This window comes from Euprymna scolopes, chromosome 28, assembly GCF_053919585.1.
Source record: "Euprymna scolopes isolate OS-2025 chromosome 28, ASM5391958v1, whole genome shotgun sequence".
In the NCBI taxonomy this organism is placed as follows: Eukaryota; Metazoa; Mollusca; class Cephalopoda; order Sepiida; family Sepiolidae; genus Euprymna; species Euprymna scolopes.
The window spans coordinates 2377882-2403780 of NC_136509.1; the positions used below are offsets into that span (position 1 = coordinate 2377882).

At 33.2% G+C, this 25899-nt stretch overlaps 1 protein-coding gene across 1 annotated transcript in view; it reads right to left on the reverse strand.

Moving 5' to 3' along the window:
- LOC145249431 (uncharacterized) overlaps positions 1–25899 on the reverse strand; it is a 911941-nt gene that overhangs the window by 329980 nt on the left and 556062 nt on the right. Inside the window, exons 71-75 of the mRNA XM_080110989.1 lie at positions 19995–20197; positions 16822–17482; positions 7034–7214; positions 1179–1258; positions 839–1026 (exon numbers count right to left, since the gene is read on the reverse strand). Coding sequence (XP_079967115.1) covers positions 839–1026; positions 1179–1258; positions 7034–7214; positions 16822–17482; positions 19995–20197 — 1313 coding nt within the window. The remainder of the gene's footprint in view (positions 1–838; positions 1027–1178; positions 1259–7033; positions 7215–16821; positions 17483–19994; positions 20198–25899) is intronic.

A 25899-nucleotide genomic window follows, 5' to 3' on the forward strand; every position in this document is an offset into this window, starting at 1 on the left:
ATCTGCAAGTGGAGAGATAATTTCTTTTCTCTTTTTCTACTCATTTGTTTATGGCTAGCATAAGAAGACTTCACCTTTAACGATAATATGATATCATAACCACACTTTTTTCTTGAACCATATGTACAATAGTTCGATTATATAGAGTAATAAAACGGATGAAAGGTGTTTCCCGTCTTCCCTGTCCCAACTTCTCTTTATTTTTTCTCCAGTAAATTCCTCTCTTTCGACGCACCCTTTAACCCTTATCCTCGAGTGGCCTCTTGACCTTGATAAGTGGTGTTCCCTATGTAAAAAAAACATACGCACATGCACGCAGACTCGTAAGAAATGGTGCACCTTCTCCAAGTGATGTTACCTCAAGTAATAGCACGAAACTGGATACTCCACCAGACTAGATAAATTCTTGTCTGTGAATCCAGTAAGACCAAAGGACCAAAAGGAAAGATATACTACAACGTATAAAAATGGTTAATTGGGGAGAGGAAAATTATGTTCTCAATTTCTTTACTAACTTAGTATTTGAGAGATAAAGAACTTAATTGAAATATTCGAATATTTATGTATCTCATATAGAGTTCAGGTGTTAGCCCAAGGTAGTGGGCCCCTTGATTTCTGAGAACTTCGACTGAAGTAAATTTAAAAAAAAAGTAAAAAAAAGAAAAGAAAAATCTAAGTCACCTCTTGATAGATAGTTGCCGGAAAACAAATGACATGGTAACATTAAACGATGCGTGTGAGATACAAAATGCGAAAATTAACTATTTACTCCCACCCCCAATTGAACGTCCTCTCATACTTCTGTTAATACGCGATATATATCGTAATTAACACGTACCTGGTTATTACTGCCAACAAATTTACTTTGCAAGTATATTACCCCTGCGGCCCCATTTTTCTGACCTGTACCTCCGTAGGTGCTGAGGGAACCTGACCATATTGCGGTTTTGTAGTACACAGCGATATTCCCACCTCCTCCACCGAAACCAGACTTTAAACTTTTTCCTCCATCGGCGCTGATTTTTCCTGTGTAAAAGAATAAAAGCAAAAAAAGAAAAACAAAAACATTCATTATTGTCTCTATAAAGTAAGTACAAATTTTACGTGAATAAAATTTTGTTGAATAATATAAAGATGTATCCGTTTAGAAAGAATACACATCTTGCATCTATATTTACCTGTCACTTTCAGAGTATCTGCATCGATCCATATGCTTCCACCAGATGCACCGCCACTATTCCCAGATGTGTCTCCGCCACTAAGAATATATTTATGAAAGCCAATTTAATAACAAAGAAGACATATAAAGAACAACCTTATTGAATTATTATTGGAAAATAAAGAAAACGAATACATAAATAGAAGATATTAATATAAGTCAAACTGTGCAAATGTTTGGAAGATCCGTGCACATTGTCTCTTTGAGACATTGGAAATTTTTAATTAAAAAAAAACATCAAAATAATACTAAAACGTAGCAGTGAAATATCAAGTAACTGATAAATTATATGTTTGGTCTTCCTATTGTTATTAACATTCGAAAATCGAAATAAATTTTCCCGTTGCGGAATTTATTAAGAATATATATGGACTTAACGCTGTATGGTTTGTCTATATAAAGTGTAAGGCACATTTTCGAGTGTATCGTACAATGAAGTGTCGATTAGAGAAAAGCAGTGCCCATTGCGAACATAAATAAAAACACAAACCAATTGAGATAATTAAACTAACTATCTTAGATTTCTCATGACATATTCATATATATATATATATATATATATATATATATATATATATATATATATATATATAGTCTTTGAAGTTTTTAACATTTGAAACTATACAAAAAATTATTTTTTACCATTCGTTAAAAAAACAAAAAAAACATCTAGTCAGTTAGTCATTTAATCACCTGCAATCACTGCATCAACTCTCAAATTTACATATATATATATATATATATATATATATATATATATATATATATATATATAGTGCAAAATTTTGTTGAAAATGCAAAGAGTCAGGTTTTCTTTTTTATAACCTTCGTTTATTTCCAGGATTTTTCCATTACAGCCATTTCATTAATGAATTGACAATTTTACGATTTACGTTTCCGTAAAAATATCCTGTCCTCACCAACTTCTTCAAATGATTATCCATTAGATTTTTACAACAAATAGCATATTTTTAACATGCTGGACATCGTATTCGTGTAAAAAGATTTCCACAGCTATGCTTCCTCACTTCCTCCATCTTTATATATATATATATATATATATATATATATATATATATATATATATATATATATATATATATAAGAACAAATTGTTAATAAAACATGTTAAAAATACTTTGAAAAAAGAGTTAAAGACATATTTAATCTGAAATAGAAACACTAAATTAGTGGATAGTCTTTAAACCGCGGAGTTTCGAAAAATACGTTCCTTCTCATCAGAGGGTATGATTTAGCAAAGTGCAGGATCGGATTTTTCTTGTAAAAGCATTTGATGAAATTGCAAATAAGTCAAGGATCTGACTTGATAACAAAAAATGAAGCAGAGGGAATAGGGTGAATAAAAAAGTGATTTCATGATTATATATATATATATATATATATATATATATATATATATATATATATATATATATATGGGGAGTTTAAAAAAGAAGATCGATTCTTTAAGTAGAGGCCCATCGGTATAATTCAAAACTGAATAAATTGCTTAGGGGTTTATATAGAAAATGAAGCAATGAAAACAAAAGCGACAATGTGTAAATATATTTAAGAATGCATTCGTTTATTCAATGTGGATGTTATATCAATTAGGAGTGTAGGATGAGCAAACTCTTTATACAATGGTATTTCGAAGCCTACTGCTTTTCATCAACAGAGGAGAGATGCAAGGAGATGCGACGTCTAGCGACAGTTATATTAGGAGCGGAATAACGGGCGTGAGAGAAAGAGTGTAATAGATTGAAAGTGTTGGGGAGGCAAATAGGAGAACTACACTGATCAATGCGGTAAAGGGGTAATATAGCTGATATTACAAACTGAATATAGGCGTATGCTTATTTGTTACCCTGGACTTGCAAAATTAAGCAAAACAAGACAGCACATCGACTTTAACTGACAATTCTGACCATATTCTGTCGATGAGAAGAGGGCACGCTTCTTTCTCTCTGTATATATTTTTCCCCGGCTTTACTATATTATAAGGAATTCCAAATTCCATCACCAGACGCTACACTCTACTCTGAATCGCCTCATGAATTGAATATTGAAACTGAGCTTTTCTAACTCACTACGAAGCTTCTGTTCATTAACAATATACAAAAAAGGGTATTTCTATGACTATTTTGCATTCAACATGAACCTAAGAATCTCTATTCTTTTGTTATTTAAAAACTTTCTCTCGTTGTAAAATTTGTCTTTCTTATCCTTGTATTTTTATTATTTTTTAAATTTTATTTTGTACTTTATTTTTATTCTTTTTATTCAATACTTTCTGTACTTCTTATATTTGTTATAATTTTATACTATTTTATACTTTTTATTCCTTATTCCTTTACATTTTTTATCATTTTATTCTATTTGTTCATCCTTTATTTTTTCATTCATATTTTTATATTTTAACTTATTATTTGATGAAAAGCAGTAAGCTTCGAAATACCATGGAATAAATGTATATGCATTAGTATATATTTTTATACTGTCGTTTTTTATTTCTTCATATATTTTATATACATATATACACACATACAATACAACTATTATGACACTATATATACATATTTCAAGGTCGTACCATTGGTTTCGCTACACCGAAAACAGTAATAATATACTGTGGAAAATCGGTATAATCTCTTCGGCGACAAAGAAAAATTTTTCTTTGTCGCCGAAGAGATTATACCGATTTTCCACAGTATATTATTCTTTGTCGCCGAAGAGATTATACCGATTTTCCACAGTATATTATTACTGTTTTCGGTGTAGCGAAACCAATGGTACGACCTTGAAATATGCATATATAGTGTCATAATAGTTGTATTGTATATTCAGCTCTCACATCTACGATCGAGCACTTTATTGGATTTTTTTCATCACCCCTGGACACGCTATATACACACACATATATATATATATATATACATATATATATAATATATATAAATTATATATGAGAGAGATAACAAATAAATGACAAAAGCCTATATTCCAAATTTCAAGAAGTTGTCCATCTTACAATTTATTCCTTTTAGTATGTTAATATGCACAAATATTGGCAGCACCTGTTTTGTAAGGCAAAATGATTCATTTAATTATTATATCAATCATTGAATCTATTCTGCCCTTAACTCAGCTTATCAGAAGTAAAACCACTTATCAATTCATAAAAAGAAAATAAACGCACATGGACATGAATTCCACTCTCGAAAATGAGAAGAAAAGTTGCAATTAATTATTTTTCTTTCATTACACCATGTTTGAATTTTCAAGTAAAAAGAAATCTGAAATATAGACTTTTAAAATTTATTTGTTATATGCTCTTGTGCCATCTCCACGATCGTGTGTAAATCGTCAGCATTTTACACATTAATAGTGACGCCATCATTTCGTGTGTTTGTGTAAATTCTTACGGATGGGCATTCGCGTTATAATTGTACATGGAAGTAACGTAACGGAGCATGAAATATAGGGGTGGGGGTAAAACACCTAAAAATATTTCCTCCAATATATTTAACGAAACCGTTTTTTATTTAAGTTTATTTAATAATCAATAAATATCGAAAAATTCAGGAAGATATGACTATTATTTGATTTTTGCTAGATTTTCAAAACATAGGTGTGTCTACGGTTTCAAAAACGTCACTACATAGGAGCGTTGTTTAAAATCGTCGATAACGTAAACATGATTTTTGTCTCTCTTTTCATTATTTTTGTATGTTGTAAAAATTAACAAAAATATTAGCAGTTTATTTGAAGCTTTTTTTTTAAATGGTAAAAAAAAAGTTAGGATGATTATATCAAATTAAATTGCAATTACACTGTGTTACATGCAGGGGAGTAAAACTCTGACGCGCGTTGGAGGTACCTGAAGGTACTGTAATTACATTGAGCTTCGTTAATTAAAAGATTGGTATAAATAAAAGGTGAAATATAATTGAAAACAACAAAAACAACATATTTCCACATAAAATGTGTGTGCGTGTGTGCGTGTGTGTGTGCGTGTGCGTGTGTGCGTGTGTGTGTGTGTTTATCGAATTGTCGACAATATATCGAATTCTGATCCCGTGAAGAAACAAGTAAATAGAAATTCTATTACTATTCATGTAAATATTATTGAGTTGTCCATTGAAAGATGATGCAATGAAGGATTGAGTAGCGATCAGGTGTGATGTGTTATAAGCGATGATCATCTGAGTGTTGCTTTAAGTTTAGTAAGATTGTTACATAAAGCATATAATTAATAAGCGAACGTAAGACATTAAAGAGATGGGAACGATTGTGGATAATGTACAATTGATTATAATACATTTCAACTTTAACTAATTATATCTTCCCTTTTGAATGAGAATCGATCCGAGAGAATTATAAAACGAACATCCTCATTAACTAAACATAAAAGACGGGTAATATAGCACAGCACGTATAATCTATCTATCTATAAAAAAGAGAATGCATGTAAATGTGAGGACACTTCTCAACCTATATACTCAACAAATCTTAAAATTAGCTATATATGTGAAAAACTTTTTGATCGGTTTTGATCCAGAAAACAGGTCTACTAAGGGCAAAAAATTTTTAAAAATAGTACGTGAGGGTCATCGGATTTTTATTTGTTTGTAAGCTGTTTCACGAATGCACATACGTGAATGATTCACATGACAGATTCATTATGTAAAACATAATTAGATTTGAGAACACATTTTAAAGATAGTATCAAGCCGGCCTAATGGTTATCGTACTTGACCAGTCTCTAGGTTTTGGTTTCGATCTCAGCTAGAGTAACTTTTTTTTTTATTTAAAAGAAAAACATAATATTCGGATGCACATGTCTCAATTTCTGTATGAATTAAAACATACCATTTATGCGTATCTTACGACCGGGTAAAGCCGAGCAGGTGCTAGTATATATATGCTAGGTAGAAAGATATTAAAAATTTAAGAATAATTGAATTCCAACAAAGGGTCGTTGATAATGCTCAATCAAAGAGAGCAAATTCTATTTGTTTTATTATTCTTTATGTAAATGCAGTCATATCTTGCTACGATGTGCAGACCGTTTCGATCTCCCCAAGACAAGAAAATTTAAAATTAAAAAGGGTTCAAGACTATTATTTTCTCTCCTCTGAAATTAAAAATGGTCTTGAACCCATTTTAATTTCAAATTTTCTTGCCTGATTAGATCTGTTATGATCGAAACGGTCTGCACATCGTAGCAAGATATGACTGTATTTACATAAAGAATAATAAAAACTATATATATATATATATATATATATATATATATATATATATATATACGATGAGAATAATGGAAAATAATATTCCGACAAAATAGAGAAAATAAAAAGGAACAAACCGAGTTATATGTCCATCAACGTTTCGTCTTTATTTCGAGACTTCCTCTGGATGAATGAGATTAAGAAAACAGAAACACCAGTACAAAAGATTTTCAAATATTTCTACTGGTGTTTTTGTTTTCTTAATCTCAATCATCCAGAGGAAGTCTCGAAATAAAGACGAAATGTTGATGAACACATAACTCGGTTTGTTCCTTTTTATGCTTTCTCTCTCTTTCTCTTTCTTTTTCTTTCTCTCTCTCTCTCTCTCTCTCTCTCTATATATATATATATATATATATATATATATATATATATAGATATATAAACATAGGCATATTTTGTAAGTTATTTTGTTTGCTGCTATAAATAATCAAGTAGGTAAGTGTAGAGTTGAGATCATCATTCTTGTTATTCCGCTAACAAATCTGTGCAAATAAACAAACAAAATAAACTGACATACTTTGCCGATAGGACTCCTTTAATAATGGCTGTCGTAGCAGAGAGAAAGAGTGCCCCACCGCCGCGAGTCAGTCTGGATCCGGAGCCGAGAGACACTGGCCTCAGGTAGTTGCCATAGGCTTGTCCTTTGCCTTGCCCACCTTCGCCCGCATGGCTTGCACCGCCATTACTGTCGTGTTTACCTGTAAGGAAAGTAAAATTTATATATATATATATATATATATATATATATATATATATATATATATATATATATATATATATATATATATATATAAAGACGTCGAATTGTAAGTTAAACGGAAGGTGAAAACTTTTGCAATATTATTCATGGGAATTGCTTAGAATTATTTAAATATATTATACTTACATTATTTATTGCAACACACATACACACATGCATATATACGTACACATATCATTAGTATTATATACATATATACAGGCGTATGCATATATATATATATGCCTGTTTATATGTACATAATACTAATGGCATAACATGTATGCACATATGTAGCTATCAATGTTTGTATAAATAAATTGAATATACCTGCTCTGTTAACTCATTGAGCACTTTTTTGGTACACCTCTTTGGATGTACTTCTAGAAAACTAAACTATACTGCCATATATATATATATACACATTTGATGATCAATATTCGAACGCTTTGTTCGAGTGTAAACAGAATTTGCCACAGTCGCGATTGTTTTCATCTTCCATGAGTCGTCTTCAGACGAGTGATGAATTAAAAAATTGCGTTTAGTTAATTTAATCGACCTTTTCACTAAATGCAATAATAAATGATTCAATAAACTCAAGAAATAATTGAATTTTAGTCGTATTTGTCTATAAATTCCCTAAACATGCATATATATATATATATATATATATATATATATATATATATATATATATATATATATATATATATGCATGTATATATATATATATATATATATATATTAATGATGGGACGTTTCCAATATTTTTCTCAGTTACGATACAATTACCGATTTCGATTCCCATATTTTATAAATCTCTAATTATTAACCCATAAAATTGTTATGTTTCACGATTACGTTAAAAACACATGTTAAATGCGCAGAAAATTTCTCAAACGTAAAAATGCACTTGTGATGGATGATATATCGATTCTAATTTTACTGGTGGTTTTAAATAAAAAAGAATTTCATTATTTATCATTACTAGTAGCAGTAGAAGATTTTTTAAAACAAAATCAAATAAAAAAGACGATTAAAAGAATAATTTTGGCATCGAATTTTTCCGATTCCGAAACCCATTCCGCTACCACCAAAAGTTCCGGTTTTTCCTATTCCAAATCCCTATACTGATTAGTTGTTCCAATAATATATATATATATATATATATATATATATATATATATATATGATGATTGCAACGTCTTGTCAGACGAGTGCCACTCCTTCAGACATTTAAAATCCATGAGCCCAAATGCCTGAGGGAGTATCTATACAAATATGATGTTACAGAATCTTAGCTTTGTACGACAGCTAAGTCTCTCTCTCGGTTCAAAATATTGAGATCCAGCAACAAGCAAGATAGCCAGCAACAAATTAAACTGCAGACCAGCTTAATGCGGGTACTGGTCTTCCGCTTTATGGTTTTTTAAATTAGAGATTTGCTTCTACTAGAAATGTTGCCTTCACCACGGCTTACGGGAGCCCTCTCTACCCCAATACACATATACACACACACAAATATACACGGTGCTAGTTGGCCGTTGACCCAGAAAAAGAGCTCATTCGCCGTTTGTATATATATGTATATATACATATATATATACATATATATACACACACACACACACACACATATATATATATAATGTTGCATTGCTATAATTTCCTAAGTGTTAATCGAATTAAACTTGTATGCTTATAAAAAGTACTCTATACCAAGTACACAACTGTATTATAGTATAAATTCCTTTATTTATACAAATGTTATAGGCTACATATATGCATACGCCTTTCAGTGGCGAATTCTTTCGAATACAACTTCTTCAAGCCGAAGTATTTCTATAAACTCAGAAAACCTGTTACATCTAACAAAGCACAACTAAATTGGTTTGCACGTTTGTAGCCAATAGTGTTTGTGTAGAAAAAGAAATGTATACCATATATATATATATATATATATATATATATATATATATATATATATATATATATATATATATATGCACTGAAGAATCCCGAAAGGATGAAACACTAGTGTCTGTAGGTATTTAATTATTATAGTAAAAAATAATTATGACAGCCCCTTTAAGAAATACGTTTCTTATAGTTGAGCACTTTCTGTTGAATAAAAGTCGGTCAATTTAGCTCTTATGCGTAGATCGTCGTATAACGACTTGATCACTGTCTGTCTGACGTAATGAACATTTGAATTAAAATGTTTAAAATTCAACGCTATTTCACACGATTAATGGTAGCCGAATGGATACGGTCTTCGCTAATCGAGCCAGAGATGTCTCGTGTCGCGGGGTTCGAATCGTTCGACTGGTAGTAATTGTGACACCCTGCACTGAAGAATCCCGAAAGGATGAAACACTAGTGTCTGTAGGTATTTAATTATTATAGTAAAAAATAATTATGACAGCCCCTTTAAGAAATACGTTTCTTATAGTTGAGCACTTTCTGTTGAATAAAAGTCGGTCAATTTAGCTCTTATGCGTAGATCGTCGTATAACGACTTGATCACTGTCTGTCTGACGTAATGAACATTTGAATTAAAATGTTTAAAATTCAACGCTATTTCACACGATTAATGGTAGCCGAATGGATACGGTCTTCGCTAATCGAGCCAGAGATGTCTCGTGTCGCGGGGTTCGAATCGTTCGACTGGTAGTAATTGTGACACCCTGCACTGAAGAATCCCGAAAGGATGAAACACTAGTGTCTGTAGGTATTTAATTATTATAGTAAAAAATAATTATGACAGCCCCTTTAAGAAATACGTTTCTTATAGTTGAGCACTTTCTGTTGAATAAAAGTCGGTCAATTTAGCTCTTATGCGTAGATCGTCGTATAACGACTTGATCACTGTCTGTCTGACGTAATGAACATTTGAATTAAAATGTTTAAAATTCAACGCTATTTCACACGATTAATGGTAGCCGAATGGATACGGTCTTCGCTAATCGAGCCAGAGATGTCTCGTGTCGCGGGGTTCGAATCGTTCGACTGGTAGTAATTGTGACACCCTGCACTGAAGAATCCCGAAAGGATGAAACACTAGTGTCTGTAGGTATTTAATTATTATAGTAAAAAATAATTAAATATATATATATATATATATATTATGAACATAAACAAATAGACAAAGTCGCGACACTGGACATGCTAATATTTCCGATGGATGGGGGTTAAAAGCACACGTTCTCGTCAGGCAACTTTAAAAAGGGTTGCTTTCCACAGGAGTACTATGTTATTGACAATGAACTGACGAATTCCACTATATTTTTTTCGCAGAAGCCACGATGGCAGTTACCGGCAGCAAGAATCACTTCTTTTCTTACATCTTCTTACCTTCAATTTTTGACAACATCTTTATGGAAGCGCATCAGAGCGCTTAGGCAGCAGTTTAAATATAGTATTTATCTTTTTTTTTTAAATAGCACCTGTGGTTGATATCGGACTCAAAGCATTTGCGAGTGAAGTCAATGTGGATAGTTTGCATGTAGCGGCTATTTCTTCCTCAACGAAAAGAACCAATACCAATGAATACCATTACACAAACAAATAAATAAGAACCAATACCAATGAATACCATCACACAAACAAATAAATAAGAACCAATGCAAATGAATACCATTACACAAACAAATAAATAAGAACCAATACCAATGAATACCATTGCACAAACAAATAAATAAGAACTAATACCAATGAATACCATTCCACTAATAAATAAAAAAGAACCAATACCAATGAATACCATTACACAAACAAATAAATAAGAACCAATACCAATGAATACCATTACACAAACAAATAAATAAGAACCAATACCAATGAATATTATTACACAAACAAATAAATAAGAACTAATACCAATGAATACCATTACACAAACAAATAAATAAGAACCAATACCAATGAATACCATTACACAAACAAATAAATAAGAACCAATACCAATGAATACCATTACACAAATAAATAAATAAGAACCAATACCAATGAATACCATTACACAAACAAATAAATAAGAACCAATACCAATGAATACCATTACACAAACAAATAAATAAGAACCAATACCAATGAATACCATTACACAAACAAATAAATAAGAACCAATACCAATGAATACCATTACACAAACAAATAAATAAGAACCAATACCAATGAATACCATTACACAAACAAATAAATAAGAACCAATACCAATGAATACCATTACACAAATAAAGAAATAAGAACCAATACCAATGAATACCATTACACAAACAAATAAATAAGAACCAATACCAATGAATACCAATGAATACCATTACACAAACAAATAAATAAGAACCAATACCAATGAATACCATTACACAAACAAATAAATAAGAACAAATACCAATGAATACCATTACACAAACAAATAAATAAGAACCAATACCAATGAATACCATTACACAAACAAATAAATAAGAACCAATACCAATGAATACCATTACACAAACAAATAAATAAGAGCCAATACCAATGAATACCATTACACAAACAAATAAATAAGAACCAATACCAATGAATACCATTACACAAACAAATAAAAAAGAACCAATACCAATGAATACCATTACACAAACAAATAAAAAAGAACCAATACCAATGAATACCATTACACAAACAAATAAATAAGAACCAATACCAATGAATACCATTATACAAACAAATAAATAAGAGCCAATAACAATGAATACCATTACACAAACAAATAAATAAGAACCAATACCAATGAATACCATAACACAAACAAATAAATAAGAACCAATACCAATGAATACCATTACACAAACAAATAAATAAGAACCAATACCAATGAATACCATTACACAAACAAATATATAAGAACCAATACCAATGAATACCATTACACAAATAAATAAAAAAGAACCAATACCAATGAATACCATTACACAAACAAATAAATAAGAACCAATACCAATGAATGCCATTACACAAACAAATAAATAGGAACCAATACCAATGAATACCATTACACAAACAAATAAATAGGAACCAATGCCAATGAATACCATTACACTAATAAATAAAAAAGAACCAATACCAATGAATACCATTACACAAACAAATAAATAAGAGCCAATACCAATGAATACCCTTACACAAACAAATAAATAAGAACCAATACCAATGAATACCATTACACAAACAAATAAATAAGAACCAATACCAATGAATACCATTACACAAACAAATAAATAAGAACCAATACCAATGAATACCATTACACAAACAAATAAATAAGAACCAATACCAATGTATATAAATAAATAAAAACCAATACCAATGGATATTAATACTCAAATAAACAAATAAGAAACAATATCAATGTATATCATTACACAAATAAATAAATAAAAATCAATATCAATATATATCATAACATAAATAAATAAATATGAATCAGATAGGTACGTCTCTAACATGTTTTTCAGATCAGCAAGATCAACATTTCCCAATTCTAGATCTATTTCTGACCACAGTTTCTGATGATTACGAATGTACATAGCCCACTATAATACGAATTATGCTGTGATAATGGTAGAAATCACCGTAAATTATCGACCTAAAACTGAAGAGCCATTGGTATTATAAGAAGCTGACTGGGAAGTCATCAGGGATCTAATCAGAGGTGTCATATGGAGTAATATATTTTCTCTTTCCGCTGAATAATTCGCAAATGAGACCATTGAATGGTTCAAAACGACAATGGAAGCACGTGTTTCCACGCAGAAATTCTCTAGAAACCGCCATTCTCCCCGATGGTTTACTTGTGCAGCTGCCATTGCTCAAAGGCAGCATTCAACCGCTGATTTAACCAACATAAGTCTGGAACAAATAGACAAAAGTTTATAGAAGCTAGAATTGCAAGAAAGAAATAGCGACAGCAAAAAGAGAATATACCAAAACCACCAGAAAACGCATCGAAGCACAGAAATTAGGAACCCGTGGTTTGTGGAAAATCTAAAACGGTGTAATAAATATGCGCAATCAACAATGTTTTCACTATCAAACAATCATGAGATTGTTTGTTCAGCAACCGAGAAGGCTAACATTTTTTCCAGTCGGTTCGCCTCAAACTTCACATTTGACACAGCAAACAACTCCCTCTCTGATTTTCCTTTGCGGACAGACGCCGCACTAGATGATCTGAAAATCACCTTCTAAAGTGCATGATATCATAAAAAAAACCTAGACACCTCAAAAGCATGTGGACCTGATCTCATCCCGACTGTGCTATTAAAAAAATGCTCCGCTGAGGTTGCTCAAGTCATCACCAAACTTTACAACAAATGCGTTAACCAATCTTGCTTTCCTGACTGCTGGAAAACTGCTTCTGTAGTACCAGTTTACACGAATCCTGGCGAAAGAACTGACCCATTAAATTATCAACCCATTAGCTTCCTCCCGCTTTTCGCCAAAATATTTTAATCCATAATTAACCAAGCTCTAGTCCATCACCTTACAGCTGCCAAACTTCTGACCGACCAACAATATGGATTTAGCAAAAGATATCCTAACTGTCATCCCTGAATAAAGCAGGGCAGGATAGAACAGTAGCCCTAGATATCTAAGGCATTTGACAGGGTTTGGCATGATGGCCTTCTCAAGAAAATCAGATCATACGGTATCACCGGACGAATACTCGACATAATTAAATCCTTCTTAAATAAAACAAGAATCCAGTTTGTCCTTGACAGTCGTACATCTAAGCAATATGATAAAAACGCGTGTGTATCTCAGTTGATCCTTGGACCTTTATTATTCCTAATATTCATACATAATATCTCTGATAAAATTGTCTCTGAGATGGGTACATTTGTTGATGACACCACGCTCTATGACAGACACAACGGGGAAATAAATTAACACATATCTAAGGAAATGGCAGAAACACTAGAGGAAGACCTCCAATCTGTAGTGGATGGGGACAAAAATGAGCAGTCACATTCAATGTTACCAAGACTAAGCTTGTTTCCTTCAATAATTATAAGAAACCTTTAGCTATGGCTAAAAATCCATTACCTGAAAGTATTTCTTTATAACTCCTTGGCTTAACGTTCACATGGAACATAAGTTGGAACAGATATATTGAGAGCATTGCCAGGTCCGTTGCAAGGGAGGTGGGCTCTCTCAATATGTGCTAGAAACTAACTTACGCCTTAATGTATTCTGTATTTCCACAAGGCCATCATTCACCCATGTATGGAGCACTGTCACATTTGGGCTGGTGAATATGCTACTAATCTATCCCTTCTGGACAGGGTTAAAAAAGATTCGCCAACCTAGCATTTAAGCTTCAGCCTCTGTCCCATTGGCGAAATGTTGCATCCCTCTGCCTGTTCTACAAGTATTTTAATGGTGAATGCTCCGACGAACTAGAAACTCTTGTACCCCCTCGACGTAAATACCCCCGACAAACGCGACAAGCAGCAAAATCCCACCTCTACACAGTAGAGATCCCTAGAGGTAAGAAAACCTTCTACTCCAGCAGTTACTTCCCCAGAACTGCTAGATTTCGGAACTCCCTTTCCGGGTTCCTGCTTTCCCAACCGTACTGACATGCAGATGTTCAAGTGTAATGTGAACAGACATCTTGCTGCTCAACCATCTACAAAGTATTTCTGCAACTTATCTCCCCGATAGTAGCTCTCTACATCAAAGTAGCACTGTGCCTTATTTGAAGTGAAAATGGAATGAAAAAATAGTACATTTCTCTTTCCTCTATGACATAAGCCATTCTTTGAAGATCCATGGATTAAGGAAAATTTTTTAATAATTATCTGTACTCCTCTGTCAAACAATAAATTCTGTTGTAATTCTTAATAATTTAATTCAGAATTTCTGTTGATGTTATTGCTCTATCTTGCATATTGAGCTTTTTATCTGCTTGGGATTGTCTTAGAAATGCCAATATTTTATTAGATTTTATGTTAACAGCCTTATACAATATGTATTTCCACGACATTTCAGAATTTAATTTAATTTATATATATATATATATATATATATATATATATATATATATATATAAAGAGAGAATAATGCTAAGTTGTAACTATAATATTTGAAAATACCCTCAGGTTGTATGATATTTGCAAGTGCTCAATAAAAGTTATTACCTGGCTATATATTAAGTAAAGTTAAATCTGACCATCGATAACAGTAAGCCATGCAAACCTTGCCAATAGCATCACACGTTCCAAATATTGAAAAAATGGCACTTAAATATTAAGTCTGTAAATATATGATTTTTCCTGTTGCTAAAAATATTTATGAAAATTATTTCGTAGTTTACGACGCCATTAGAAAAAAAATCAAGAAAAAAATAAAATGAACAAATAAAAAAGACCTTAGAATTGAGTTCAAATTCAAAGATTAAATTTTTTCATATCTTTTTTAAAAACAGCCAATACTGAATTTGACAAGTTTTTCAGAATAAAAGTAGAATATAAAATAAATATCTATAACAAGATGCAATACGAGGTGTCTTCAATAAGTTTCCAGACTTTTTTCGTATGGTTACTTTTATTGATAGTGCACACATGAAACTCTAGCCCCCTTCGAAGTAATCTCCCCCGGCTGCAATGCACATGTTGTACCGTTCCAACAACTTCTAGAAGGTTCCATGAAAGTCCTCTTGTATGAGCGTGTCAATAACGTTCATCATAACAACTTTAATCTCCTCAATTGTCTCATAACGACGCTTTCTAAGACTTAAACTTCAGAAATAACCAAAAGTCACAAAGAGCAAAGTCTGAACTATAGGCAGGGTGAGAAACTGTCTTGAGTCCCATCTTATTCAAATACTCTGATCTTTCTTTCTGATATTCTGAGTACACTTGGGATAAATTTCACGCAAATCATCTGCATCTTCAGGTCCTTACGAATAATTGCCTACAATTCGTACACTTTATTCTTCGAGAGATGTGAACATACCAAATTCGAAGCGGCTGTAATGACGGGCATGTCAGCGGCCATTTTATAATAGGGAATAGGTGCATGCTTAGAGATTAGAGTTTGTTTAATTTGTGTGTTATTAATCGTCTACGTAATAAACTCTTTTATATATTTTTTGGCTCTTGCGCCATGATATGCATGTTAAGGCGTGAGAGCCATAATATATATATAAAAGAGTTTATTACGTGGACGATTAACAACACCACAAAGTGAACAAACTCTAAACTCTAAGCTTGCACCTACTCCCTATTATAAAATGGCCGCTGACAAGCCCGTCATTACAGCCGCTTCGAATTTTGTATGTTCACATGTGTCGAAGAATAGAGTTTCATTTTTAAGTTACGTTCGACAAATAATTTACAACGTGAACGAAATATATATATATATATATATATATATATATATATATATATATATACTATTGCAGCGAAAACAACAACAGCAAAAGAAGAAGTATAATAATAATAATAATAATAATAATAATAATCATAATAATAATAATAATAATAATAATAATAATAATAATAATAATAAAGTCTCACCTTGTCCACTGCTGATTTTGCTTTTAGAGTCCAAATTTAAATGTCCACCTTCATCAATCTGGAACCAATTGGATATCACAGATATATTAATTGCAAGGAATTCTCCAAGAGATTCAATAGTAAAGTTCTTGGTATTTATGGTGTAATGTGAATCTCCAAGAAGTCTCATCTCAGCACCGGATTTTATAGTCAATGAATTAAAACCAAGCTGTACTTCAGGGTCAGCAACTGAATTGATATTCTGTGCTCGCATGTTGTATGTGAGACTTCCACCGTTAATGACGAGATCTTGAACCCGGCTGACGGTACCATTGACTGAATTATGTGTGCGAAACAAAATGCTGGACGACGGTAACTTGAGTTCTCCTTTCTCATAAACATGGAAATTAAATGGAATGGAGAAAGTCGACTGTTGCACGGTGACAATATGAGATGGGCCCACATGAATTGAGCCGAAATCGGATGGACTTAGAGTAGTACTTCCCGTAACGGATTTAAGGATCAAGTTGAACGAGTTGACTGTAGGTTCAATTGCGACATGAGCTCCGTTTAAGAGGACCAGTTCATCTAGTGTCCAGGATGGATTTCCATTTGTGGTAATCCAAGTTCGTCCTCCATCTAATTTTAAAATTTGGTTTAAGTTGAACGAAGATAATAAAGGCTGGAAAAGATAAAGTTTTATAATAAAACATACGTTATATTAAATGCGATTATATTTAATAAATGATAAAATTTAATAATTTAATCCAGTTCTATCGTTTCCTATTCAAAAGTTTATCATTGATAACCAAACAAAATCAAAACACTGTAATCGCAGATGAATATGCATTGAGAATAATTAGCTGTGGGGGCGATAGAGAGTAAATATAAATGCAGTAGTGTGAGCAAGTGCAACCCTGAAGCACATATAGGGTAAATTAGGATCTTCTCTGGAGATGTCTCTACCACATGGAAAGCCAACTTTAATATAGGCACATATTCCATACCTATGGCGATCTTGGGGGTCAGATTTGGAAAGTAAGTTAAAGTATCCTTTAATTACGAACGCATCTAGGGAAATAATCTGTCCAATGTCAGTTTCGCTTAGAAATAATAGGTATGGTTTAGTCTCCTGTAATTGGGTTTAAACCTCTGGAAGGTAAGAACGTAGACCCCTGATATTGGAGAAAGTGACATGGTAGATGGGGTCTACGTTGGAAGTTGGAGATCCGAGTTTAATCGTGTATTTTTTCTTGAAACTTGACATGATGGAGTTTTGGAATTTGTGGATTAGGTCGTCAGACTTGCTTCGAGCAGGACAGAGCGGGAAATTAAGAGAAAAAAAGAAACGAAGAAATTTTTTGTTTTTGTAGAACATGATAAGTTAAAGCCGTAAGATGCCATATTAATGGGTAATTACCCCCTAATATGGCATCGAGAGGCCCCACCAGAAGCTACTGCATGGTCCAGAATGCATTCACCAAATGGCAATACAGCAGCCCTAGTACTTTGCACCTGCTAATAGGACAGCCTCCTTAGTGGTTAATCCAAGGTCCGAGTCCCATACTATCAGGCGGATATTTTTACCTCAATGGCATCCTTGCAAAGTATTTAAAAAATACTTTGCAAGGATGCGATAGAGGTAAAATAGGTTTGCTTGTTTTCTGTTCCTTTTAAGGGAAATGATTTCCATAATGTTTTATTGTTAAATAGTTTTTCATTCAATAAGTCTGAAGAAAGGCTGTTCTTGTGAAAATTTTCAAACGGCATAATGTTTGGATTTATCCGAATAGTTTTGAAACAATTGTAACTAACAATGAAATACACTATTTGTTGCTATCAACCTATTCTTTGAAATCTTGGTTTTGGTTAAAACAGTATATGAATGCTCAATTATAAAACAGTAATCAATGGGACAATATCGTAGTAATCTTTAGTATTGGCGATCTGAGTCTTACTTAAGGGGGCGATTCATCAGGAACTTGTTTATGCTGGACTTGAAGACATCCAAGTTGTAGTCAGGTGGGAAACAGGCAAACGGAAAAGACTTCCACAGGCGTGCACTTCTAAGAAAGAAGATTTGTTCATGGAATCTACATTTCGATTTAGAAATGTCCGTTTGTGGAACACTGCTCCGCTGGCGTGCTACCTGGTTGAATACAACATGATAGCCTTCAAATCCAATATAAACAAATTCTTGTTGAGCCATCCCCATAAATAATCAAATTCTACCCAATTTACACGATTAACGCGTACTATACTATCACTTTACATTTATTAACCCTTATCCTCGAGTGGCCTTCCGGCCTAGATAAGTGGGGACTTAGATGTAAGGGGCTACTATTTGGGATCGTGTTTATAGGAGGACTACGGGGAGTTGAGCAGCGAGATGTTTGTTCACATTACATTTATACTGCTACAGTTAGTATAGTCAGGAAAGCAGGGAACGGAGGATATTCCCAAGTCAAGCACTCAGAAGGAAGAAACTATTAGAGTATAAAGATTTCCGGCATCTAGGACCCTCAACAGTGAAGGAGGGGGATTTTCAACGTGTCTGGTTAATCGACAGTACGTACGTCGAGAACACAAGTGCTATGAGTAAACCAGAGCACATTTCATATTTGTTAATGCTCAAATTATCGACAGATTAAAAATATATACATGCTTCAAAATAAAAAGTTCGTTGATAAGCATCGGTTAGTTCCTTGCCATTGCAAGAACTTAGAAACCAGCCTCGGAAAGTCAGCAATCCAGAGGAGAGGCACACTGACCTGCAAAAAAGTGCCTGAGCAGCCACCTCGGCATTCCCCGGTGAGGGCGCCTTAGACGATTAGCAATAAACTGACCCCTTCTCAAAGAGAGAAGGTAAGGCCTGGGAGGGTGGACCTCCTAGGACTGCACAGAACTAAACTCCCATCAAAAAATCACCAGGGACCGGGTAATTATAGAAATGGTCTCTGTTGATTTTAGGGGCCAGGAAAAGTAGAAAGATAAACTGCTGATGGGGATTAATGAGATTTGGCAGAAGATCTCGGAGTCATCTGTATTAAAAAAACAAACAAAACAAAAAACATTAATATTCAAAACGACCTCTAATATCCTTAAGCCTTGTAAAAGAGAAATATAACCTCATGTATATTTATATAAGCGTCTAGCGTACACAGGCGATTCCTGCCTAGAATAACATTTAATACCTTGACTGTTGGTTTTTGGCAGGGACGGTTGTCTATCGTTAGGGTTGAGAAATGTAAAGCGATGTCCTCTTTATAAATGGTACCGGCTCCGCCGCAAGCAAGTTCAGAATTCCCACCATATGCGGTAAAATGGCCATCAAATGTCTTTCCTCGGGCGGAAACAGCTATGCGTCCACCTGCTCCACCACCAGTCGAACGGGAACCTGTTTGGTAATGTAGAAAGAAAAAAAACAAAACAATAATAAGTTGCATTCGAAAGTGCTGCGAAATAAATGTACATCTGTATCAATAATCATTTGAGAAAATCAAAAATTGTTTAGTTTGGAATGTCTGTCATAGAACATATTTCAACTCATATTATTTGGATCTATCGGACTGCTGTTCTCATCTTGAGTGTGATTTTTATAACGTTTCAGCCGATGTAACCTTCGACATTCTTCAGGTGTATCTTGCTGGACCCGGGAATGTTTCTGTCGAGCCCAGGACGGAATTTTGAACGCAACCTTTTATTTACTTCACCGGAGTAGCATGCTCTTGTTCTGTCAGCCATAACTGGATAAAGGGCCTTAAGTAATTTGCAGGGACCTGTGGCGCAGTGTTTAGAGTACTGTGAAACGTCAATTTTAAAAGTGACCTTCTCCTGAAGGTTGAAGGTTCAATTCTCATTGTGGGCAGCAGAAATTACAATTGTGAATTACTTAAAACCTCTATCCAGTCATGGCTGACAGAACAAGAGCATATTACCCCCGTGAAGTAAATAAAGGATTCCGTTTGAAATGGTGTCCAAATTGCCGAGTTCGACAAAATACACCTGAAGAAGGTCGAAGGTAACATCGACCAAAATATTGTGAAAATCACATTCAAGATGAGAACAGTAGTCCGAACAACCCAAATAATATGAATAACCAATCCTCATCTAAAACATTTCAGAAACATCATATTTCAGGCAATATAACACCGAAGAAGCGTATAATGATGGTAGCTAGTGTTAATTTGTTTGGAAATGTGGGGGATCTCGATTGCTAAGTATCGTTAACCTTTTTGTAACATGGCTGTAGACTACAAGATAGCGACCACGCTATTATTGAGTGAGTTAATAATATTATGGATAGTTGATTGAAACGTGAATCAGTGCGGAGATTTTAGACTTAAAGAACTAAGTCCGAATGTTTATCAAATGCAGTGTTGTTTGAAAGCCATGAAATTTCAAAGATAGTGGGAATGGGGATATCACATTAGTATAAAAACAAGCAGAAATTAAATTTTTAAATTCTGTCGGGTCGTCAAGAGAGAATACGCACAGTTTCGGGGCCCTATGAGATGACCCGATATTATCTGGAGGACGAAATGGAAAAAAATAACACGATTATATACAAGTCTACAAAAAATAAACTAAGAAGCTGATAACTGATATTAACGGAAAGCCGAAACGGATTACTTCAGAAGTGAAACGGATTACTTCTGTTTCATTCCCGTTTAGTTCCGTTGTTTCACTATTTACTATGTTCACATTTTGCTGGTCATCAACGCGTGGATTTTTCATGTGCGAGATTCCAGTGAGGCTCGTATCCGTGTCTTTTTCATCATTTATCCTTTGTTGTATTTCGAGTAGTTCTAAATTAGAAATCCTTCCGCTTCTGAGAATAAGTCGTGCTTAGTTTGAAATTCTTTGTTCAGTTGTATGCTATTCACTGGACATGTCCCACAACGCTTTCATCCGTTTCTGATAACCGTATTCTTTTGGATGACGTCTATAAGAGGATTCCATTAACAGCCGATTCTCTTTCGTCGTCCATCCATTCCTTTGGGTTTTTACCTTTTTATACATAGTTTGGCTGCTCTGTATTTCATTATTATTTTGATACCTGAAATTAGAGGAGATACTTTCCTGCTCATATAATTATTATTATTATTATTATTATTATTATTATTATTATTATTATTATTATTATTATTATTATTATTATTGTTGTTGATGTTGTTGTTGTTGTTGATGTTGTCGTTGTTGTTGCTATTATTATTATTATTATTGTTGTTGATGTTGTTGTTGCTATTATTATTATCATTATTATTATTATTATTATTATTGTTGTTGTTGGTGTTGTTGTTGTTGCTATTATTATTATTATTATTATTATTATTATTATTATTATTATTATTGGCTCACAAGGAGCTTTCACACAGGTCATCAAAGATCTCTCATTGAAAACAGCCTGTAGTGTTCTCTCGAAGCTGAGTGACAACAAGTCTCCCCAAATTTCCAGTACTCTCCACCTCTTTCGATAAAATTTCCAAATAAATTTGCATTATTGTAACAGCTGCTTGCCATTGATTTCTCGTTGGCAGCAGCCATTTGTCTTCACTGGAATTTGAGTGACAATAAGCCTCCCCAAGGTCCCAGATCTCTTCGCACTTATCCAGCGGAGGTCTGGTCAAGGCTATCTCCTTGGTCTTTCCTTTCTCCTTTACTCTACTTGGCTTATTATTATTATTATTATTATTATTATTATTATTATTATTATTATTATTATTATTATTATTATTATTCACCCACTAAAGAGTTTTCACACAAACCATCATGAAATAATTTCAGAACAATTTGTGATGTACCCTGCAGTCTGAGTGAGAACAGTTCTCTCCGGATTTCCAATACTTTGCATCTCTTTTGTTATCGCAACAACCGTTTACCATTAATTTCTGTTTGGTAGCGCCCATTGGACTTCAAGCCTCCCCAAGGGTCCAATCCTCTTTGCACTCATCCATTAGAGGTTTGTTAGTACTTTCTCTCCTCAGTCTTTCCATCCTCCTTGACCCTTCGACTATTTCGAGCAGTTCTCGGCATGCTGACACCATTTATTTAGGGGGTGGGAGGGAAAGGGAGGCTGATAAGAAAAAAGGGGAATAGCACATTTCACTTTTTGTGTACTAGTTCTCTTGGCTGCACCCTTTTGTTTCATTACTACCGCAGTTTATATTTGCTCAGTTAGAATTTGTCAAGCATGTGGACTAGTTTCTGTACTCAAATTATTATTATTATTATTATTATTATTATTATTATTATTATTATTATTATTATTATTATTATGGAATTAAAATTAAGATGATAGTTAATGCGTATCTAAGGTTAAACAGCGGAAACGACAGTTGTGATCGTTAAAGTCGTAATCGTTAAAGCAATGCGTTGTCATTGAAACGGAAATAGGTTAGCGCCAAGCAGGGAATTCATTAGTAACTATTAATTTTAATGGTTTTATCATTATAAAATCTACATATATTAATGCAAAAAGTTTCTTGCTTTCATTATCATCAAAATCATTATTTACTACCTATTTTTAATTTAATTATTTCTTTTTTAGTATAAACTTTATTAGCGGTTACGTGTGCATAGCTCGAACTCTAATAGCTGAAAACGATCGCCGGATGGAGTGTGATGTTCACATCCGTGGCTTGCTGTGAATACGGGTTCCAATACTGTAGTCGCGTCCGTGAATTTGCCGAACTTCCTGTTGTCATTGTATGCATTTAGTAAGATTATTTATTTATATAATTTATTTATGTTTTTATTTGGTTTTTGTGTCATATGCTATTATTTACTTGTATTGATTCAGTTTCCTATTCTTTCGTTTATTTATTTTTCTTTTGTATTCTATATAATACTAGCAGGGCGATCGAACGTTGCCTGGGATTAAATGATGATCAAAAAATGTTTCACACTCCCATATTTTTATTGTCAACGAAATCGATGAAATCGTTCTTTTTTTCTCAATCAAATCGATTGATTGACTGCTCTAGTTTGGGGCCCATCACCGTACACCCGGAGAAAGCTTACATGTCTCTCGCAGTCACTTAATTCACATAACGTTATAGTCTACATTGCACTGTAGACAATCTACTGTTGATTTTATAAAATTATTTTTATATATATATAATAGCTTGAATTAAAGTTAATATGCAAAAGTCAAGTATCATACTTCACTCGTGCTCTAAAGAGAAACATTCATTTCGGAAGCGCCCCTGTCATATCAAAGAAGCTTATGTGAATTTTATATGTCGAAATTTCCGGCTAGTGTGGTAATAGAACTTCTTAAATGCATTCGTTTTGTTAGGCTGGGTAAGATGTTAACTTTGGTCAAAATCGGGCTTTAGACAGGAAACACCTAGTACATGAATTCGAATACCATTGGAGAGACTGCATCTCTCACAGGGAAGATAAAAACATAGACATAGATTTCACTACCATGGACTTCTCGAAGAGATGAGGCATGCACTTTTCTGACAATGGCGCAATTACCAAACACCTGAATAGCCAACATTATTAACTCCGCTCTAAATGTCGAAAATAAATAACAAATCTAACCTTGAACACATTTAAAAAAAAATTACATTTTCGCCCCAAACAAGGCACATTACCACTTTGATGTAGGGGGCTACTATCAATGACATACTCTATAGGGGTACTATGTGGGGAGTTGGACAGCAAGATGTCGGTTCACGTTACACTCGAACTTTTGCATATCAGTACAGGTAAAGGGAAGTCCAAAGTCTAGGGGTTCTGGCGAATAAACTACTGGAGTAGAAAACTCTCTTTCATTTAGAGATATCTACTGTGTAGGTTGGGATTTAGCTGCTTGTCAGATTTGTCGGGTGTATTTACGTCGAGGGGGTACAAGTGCTTTCAGTTCGTCTATGAACTATGAACAAGAAAAAACTTCATATTTTAGAATCTGTACCCATTAAATTAAAACAACTAACAACAAAACGAAATTTCAATAATAGTGATGATATTAAATGACAACACGTAATGCTATACTTAATTACATGTGATTTCCTGTGAGATATCAACTCTATAAATATCCTAGCATATTTATGGATAATTATGCATGATGATGGCTCTGGACGGATCAGAAAGTACTCGAGTAAAAACGCGACTGTGGCGATTTTATCGGTGAATTATTGCCAGAAACAAGAAAACTCATTAGAAACGATAAGAATGTACAGAAATTGTCCATATATAATGAAATAGGCTTAAAGGAAGAATGCTGATTAAATACACGCACACACATCCTTTTCCATAACGTATCGCAAAAACAAAAACAAATAAAATACCCCCCATATATATATATATATATATATATATATATACATATATATATATATATATATATATATATATATATATATATATATATATATAGCCAGTAGAGTTTAGTTTCCTAGAAGTACATCCAATGAAACAACATGTGTCTACCAAAATAGTGCTCAATGAGTGAACAGAGCAGGTATATTAATTTTATTTATACAAACATTAATGGCTACATATGTGCATACATGTTTCTGTAATCACCCACGTTGGGGGATTACGTCTTCAGGCCAAGAATTACCGTTGAAAGATTTTCGACGGTAATTCTTGGACTGAAGACGTAATCCCCCAACGTGGGTGATTACAGAAACATGTATGCACATATGTAGCCATTAATGTTTGTATAAATAAAATTAATATATATATATATATATATATATCTAGCAAAACTGGTAATTAGTAAAAACCTAAAGAATACTATTGCAGAGCAAATATATATGTTTTATTACCGTTTTATCTGTTTTAGTTACACATGTTTCTGCGACCGGATCGTATTTGCGATCCAGCAAGTTCGTCAGACTTAAACAGACGTGGTTATTATGATTTGGAAAGACAATATTAGAAGACGATGAAAAAAAGGGGGGGATCTGAATTTTGATCTGACAGCATTTAAGTTTTAAAATTTAATAATTAAATAAAAAAAACATCGAACATGAGTGAAGTTGAGTTTTAAAACTTTAGCCACATAGACACGGATTTCGATTGTATGAAAAAACATGACTTGTACGTCACCATCGAGAAAATTTTAGCTTATGGTTTAACGTT